This window comes from Nesoenas mayeri (genome assembly GCF_963082525.1).
Source record: "Nesoenas mayeri genome assembly, chromosome: 2".
NCBI lineage: Eukaryota > Metazoa > Chordata > Aves > Columbiformes > Columbidae > Nesoenas > Nesoenas mayeri.
The window spans coordinates 68,147,877-68,153,776 of NC_137543.1; the positions used below are offsets into that span (position 1 = coordinate 68,147,877).

Below are 5,900 nucleotides of genomic sequence, written 5' to 3' on the forward strand. Positions count from 1 at the left end.
GAGATGTTTGCTCTCGCGTGAGACATAGCACTTGGCACATTTGAGTTGCATCCCATCTCCCTAATTCTCCCCTCACACTCCGCTTTTACCCCTCACCCCAGCTGTGTGCACCTCAGGCTGGATACGGCCCTCTGCCCCGCGAAAGGCTGGCTTTTCCAGGGGAAGTTTGCGATGTGATCAAAGTCGTTTTAACGTGAAAAGTCACGTCCTTTCAATCATTCCCCGGAATACGCTTGTAGGGATTTCTACCTGTAATCACACGTCTGGAATAAAAGCCGAGAAGAAAAGCAGGATTGCATGTCATGTGCTTTATTGTCAGCGTTAGTGCTAATTTTAACTGTTGATTAAATCTTAAATGAAGACTCAGTCGTGTGTCCCTTCATATGTCTAGTTTGTAATTGAGACTAATTATTAGTGTGGGGTGGGAAGAAGCAGCTGCTCATTAATTAATTTCTAATTAAAAGTGCTTACCAGCCCTTCAGTGACGAAGGAGGGTGTGGGGAAATCTTAGCTGATACAACATTGATCCTTCAGATTAAAACCATTCATTTCCTTCCCTTCCCCGCAGAAATATAAAGAAATGTTGCAAGCGGGTGTAGCCGCTGCTGGAGAGCTTTCCAAACTTTCACTGCTGTTACGCAGGCTGAGAGAGATGCTTGGAGAGTCTGTTTTCCACACCAGGGGAAAGGTTCCCGAAAATGAACGTTAAACTTACAGGCAGGTTAATTTGAATAGATTTTGCGTGACGTCAGAAGCTCGGGTCTTTTAAAAGAGCGTGCTTCTGAACTGATGTATTTGTATCACTTCCCCCCCACCTTTATTTTTCCGTGGGTGCAAAGTATGTATTTCTGCCGTCACGTTTGCCAGCCTTAGAGCCCACATGTAACAATTACTTCTGTTCCGTAGCTGAAGGAGGGAAGGTGCTGAAATCACTATACTCTTTTTCCCTTCAGTTAAAAAAAAAAAATTAAAAAAAAGTTTAAGATTTCATGTAAATAAATTAAATGTGGTTTTTCTGCTTCGTCCTATAAGCATCTAGGGACCTGTGGTTACCAATCAATTGGTACAATAGAGCAGAGCCAGACTGCAATAGCGTGCAGATCAGACGTCTCGCCTTGTTTCTAGATAACTGGGAGCCTCTGTACCATGTCATATCCTCAGTTTGGCTACCCTTACTCCTCTGCACCCCAGGTAAGACTTTTCGCCTACCAACGTTAATTGATTTTCAGTCCGTATTGATTACTTCCGTCCAGGGCTAAGAGGGGCAGCGATCCTTTTCTAGCATGCGGGAGTGGGAAATCGGCTTCTCGCTCCGTATCTTTTGAAGATGCTCAAGTTATATTTCGCGCACATATTTTAAAATGGGAAGAAACGTGGGATTTAGGGGGCTTGGGAGTGATAATGATGAGTAGGGGAGGTTTACAGAGATGCGGGAGGTGAGAAGGAGAGCGCGAGTTCCCCCACCCCCTCTCTCCTCCGAGGGCTTTTTTTTCCCCCTTTCCCGATTAAATTCACAGTTTACCAATTAAACACGCAAGTACTGAGGTCTGAACCGTATAAACATAATGGGATATTCTAAACCAGCAGGTTAATAACAGATGCGTGCATAGCTGCTACAAATCTGCAGTCAAAATAAATATGCATGAGTGATTTAGAAAAAAGGTTTAAAAACGCAGATGGGAAGCATTGTGCTGCAAGAGGAGAAAAACGATGTAAAGCCAGTCTTGTGAGACCACACCAGAAAAGTTAGGTTTTCAATGCAAAGGGCTAGCGCAACGTATTACAGTGGATTAAACGCTCATAGTCACAGGGCGTTTGTTTGATGTTGTGATTTAAAAAAAAAAAAAAAAAAAAAAAAAAGAAAAAAAAGATAAAATACTTGTACGTCTGCGTTTCTCCAGAGCGTTTTTTACCCCTCTTGAGGTAAAATACGGAAGGGGAGGGAGGGGGACAACACCCTAAAGCTGTTACCTGATTAAAAAACAGGGGAAAAAAAATGAATAAATAAAGAATAAAGAAACCCAAACTCGGTTACAGTTTGAGAAGTTTCCCTCCCCCGCCCTCAGCGCCGCTCTCTTTCTCTCCAGTTCCTGATGAGTACCAACTCCCTGACGACCTGCTGCGAGTCCAGCGGCCGGACACTGGCCGAGACAGGAGCGGCCGCCTCCGCGCAGACCCCTGTGTACTGCCCAGTGTACGAGAGCCGCCTGCTCGCCACCGCCCGACATGAGCTCAACTCGGCCGCCGCTCTGGGGGTCTACGGCGGCCCCTACGCCGGGCCCCAGGGCTATGGAAACTACGTGACCTACGGCACCGAGGCTCCCGCCTTCTACTCCTTGGTAAGCCTCTCCGCCGCCGCGGGGGATGCTCCCGCCCCCTTCCCCGCGCTGCTCCGCGCCGCGCTCCCCTCGGCGGGCTGTGGCCGGTCGGCGGGACCCCTCCGCGGCTTGGGCAGCCCCGGGCGCTGCTTCTCCGAGCCGAGCCGAGCCGCACGCCGCTCCCCTGAGCCTGCCCGCTTTTGGCGACAGGCGCGTAACCGCGGCGCTACCAGCTCCGCCGTCATTAAATATTCAAGCCCGGCGTTGTTCTCACGGTAACGCAATTAAAAGTCGCGCCTGACGAGGTGGCGGCCGAGCGCGGAGGGCCTGACCAGGCCGGTAGCTTGGGGCGGCCCAGACACCGGTTGGTAAAAAATGATATAATGATATGCGGTCTTCCCAGCCAGCCCTTTTTTGTTTTGATTTTTTTTTTTCCTCCTGGCACCGTAACAGCACTTAATGTCTCTATTGATCTCGCTGGCCGCAGCGGCCGAGGGGCCTCCGGGAAGGTCCGGCGCGCCCCCCGTCCCTCCCGCGAAACCTGGGAGGGGGGGCGGAGCGGGGGGCCGAGCTCTCCTGACGATGGGGGGCGGCGGGGGCTGAGGGCGGCGGCGCGGTGTCTTTTGCAGAACAGTTTGGAGGCGAAGGACGGGAGCGGGTCTGCGCATGCGGGCATCGCCCCGGCAGCTGCCTACTACCCCTACGATCACACCCTCAGCCAGTACCAGTACGACAGGTAAGAGCACACACCCCCTCCGGCCCTGCTCGCCGGCCCTCTAGACGCGATCCCCACCCATTCCAGCCCGCCCCGCTGCGCGGCTGAGGCACGGATCTGCCTCCTCGCCGGCCAGCATCTCCCTCCCGGCACCAGTAATGCCGCCTCCCTCTCCCCATTGACACGTCCCCCTCCAGCAGGGAGACCGGCATGGGGTCCTCTGGACCCGGGACGGGCGGCGGGGGGACCGAGCCCTCTCCACGGGGGCGATAAATAATTTTTTCCTGTGCAGAGTCAGGCTTAGACGCCCAGGCATCTCTGGTATGTTTATTAGTTTTAAACGAGTGTAAAACCACTTACACATAGTTTCAAGCTTTGAGGCCCATTGGGCGCCGATGACCTTTCCTGAAGGATGTGCATTAAATATTCAGTTGTAGCCCAGTGTCATCTGTGTTAGGTTTCTACAATTTCAGGAACAAAAGGGTAGGAGAGATTACTAATAAAAGGAGTAAAAGGAAATATATTTCTATTAACAGTTACACCCTGGGGTCACTCAGATGTTTTCTGTTTGGGGAGGACTGATCCAACAATTTCTGTGCATTTGCAAGCTGCTAGGATTTCCAATGGTTCCTGAAACGTTGACTTTGGCTTTACCACGAATAAAGGCCTGTGGTTTCTTGCCCCTTTCTGCCACCACCGCCACGGCACAACAGGGATTTTCATTGCCTGGTACTGCTGTTAGATGAATGAGCTCTTCACTCTTGCCTCTTCCTCGGCCTGAATTCTTGAGGCAGGTCACTCTCTTAAAGCTGATCTGTCCTTGCCCATCTGCCTCCTTCCTGGTCCGGCTGCCCCCACACCCTGGAGGGGTGCTACATGCAAGCAGCCAGGCCTGGGGCCCTGGGATCCCCCATTGGACAGGTCTGCGCGGGGTGAGGATGCCTTGTCACTCTGCAGATGCTCTCCTGTACCCGCAGGTACGGCTCGATGGATGGGGGGACACGGAGGAAAAACGCCACCCGGGAGACGACCAGCACACTGAAGGCCTGGTTGCAGGAGCACCGCAAGAACCCCTACCCCACCAAGGGTGAGAAGATCATGTTGGCCATCATCACCAAGATGACCCTCACCCAGGTGTCCACTTGGTTCGCCAATGCCCGCCGGCGGCTCAAGAAGGAGAACAAGATGACCTGGCCTCCGCGGAACAAGTGCTCAGACGAGAAGCGGCCCTACGAGGAAGAGGAGGAGGAGGAGGAAGAGGGTTCACAGGAAGAGGCGATGAAGAGCGGGAAAGCCGAGGGTACCCTGCTAAAAACAGGCACTTAGCGGTTCGGCCGCCAGGTCGCCCCCGGGGCCGGTCTCGCCCGTGGGGGCGGCCGCGGGCCTCCCTCGTGGGGGCGGCCGCGGGGAAGCGCGGCGCCGCCAGTGACCGTGTGTCTTCTTTTTGCTGTCCTTTCCCCCGCCCCCACCCCGCAGAGCCCACGGGCAAGGAGGAGAAGGAGCTGGAGCTCAGCGACCTGGAGGACTTGGATGCCGCCGAATCGGAGAGCTCCGAGTGCGAGCTGAGGCGGCCCTTCCCGCACTCGCTGCCGCTCCCGCACCCGGGCGGCAGCCACCCGCCGCGGGCCGCCGAGCCCCCCGCCAAGATGCTGCCCCCGGCCGCTGCCGGGGAAGACGAGGAAGAGGAGGAAGCGGCGGAGCGGGAGCGGAGCTGCCTGAAGACGGCGGCGGAGGAGTGCGGCCCCGACCTGCTTGGCGCCCGGCAGCGCGGCTGCGAGTCCAAAATGTGCTTCCAGCAAGGGCAGCAGCTGCTGGAGGCGAAGCCCAGGATTTGGTCCCTGGCGCACACCGCCACCTCCCTCAACCAGGCCGAGTATCCCTCCTGCATGCTGAAACGGCAGGGGGGCTCGGCAGCTGCCGCCGTCTCTGCTCCGGTCAGTGTCATCGATAGGCACCAGGATTCGCCGGTCACCAACCTCAGGAACTGGGTGGACGGGGTGTTTCACGACCCCCTGTTCAGGCACAGTACTTTGAACCAAGCCCTGAGCAACACGACAGTTTCCTGGGCTACCACCAAAGGAGCCATTCTGGAAACGGGCACCTTGGGACGCGCGGTGGGGAACGGCGCCAACGTGCTCAAGGGGCAGCTCTCAAACCTGGCCCACCATGACTCTAACAAAGAGTTTCTGGCGTTTCCCAAATCGGGAAGCAAAATGTTTTGTTCCTAACAGGCCCGCCGAGGGGCGAAGGACTTTCTAACGCTTGAAGAGTCAGCTACACTGAAAAGAGACTTGTGAGAGTTTAAATTTAAATATAAAATGTTTCGTTTTGTTTTTAAACAACAGAAACGAGGATTTAAAGTTCATTTTGCTCAGTTCAACGGACAGACTTTGCTCATTGCTGTTCTAAAGAATTTCTCCTGGCTGCGACTTTAAGGGATCAATGTCGTGAAAGTTATTTAATTCCATGTCCAAAAGCACGTACTATAGCGTAGACCTACTTAAAAAGTTTACATCCGAAAGTTTACAAACGGGGAATTTGAATTCAGTTTTAATTTAAGGCATGCCGAGATTAGTTACAAAGACTTTTTGAGAGTTTTTGCTCCTGATTTCCTTGTTAGCATATAATTCACAAACAGCACTTCTATTGAGTTTACACCTACTGCACAAATTTATCTTGACAATAAAAAAAAAAAAGAATATGTTAAAAGGTATGTTCACTCAAATAAATTGTCTGTTTCAGAGGTAACACAAGTGGTGGCGTTTTGCATTGTGCAACAAACATCTTTCAAAATTGCCCCCTGGAGCCGATCCCGATAATTCCAAGGACTGTCAACAGGCTGCTGGGAGAGGCGGAAAGCGGCTCAG

General features: G+C 53.2%; 1 protein-coding gene across 1 annotated transcript; it reads left to right on the forward strand.

Moving 5' to 3' along the window:
* Positions 1–762: 762 nt before the first annotated feature.
* Positions 763–5,261, forward strand: IRX4 (iroquois homeobox 4; the record flags this gene model as incomplete). Its single annotated transcript, XM_080340587.1, has 5 exons — positions 763–1,191; positions 2,088–2,339; positions 2,948–3,054; positions 4,011–4,333; positions 4,510–5,261. Exons 1-5 carry the CDS (start codon positions 1,147–1,149, stop codon positions 5,259–5,261), a joined length of 1,479 nt encoding a protein of 492 aa, XP_080196713.1. The 5' UTR covers positions 763–1,146.
* Between the last annotated feature and the right edge of the window lie 639 nt (positions 5,262–5,900).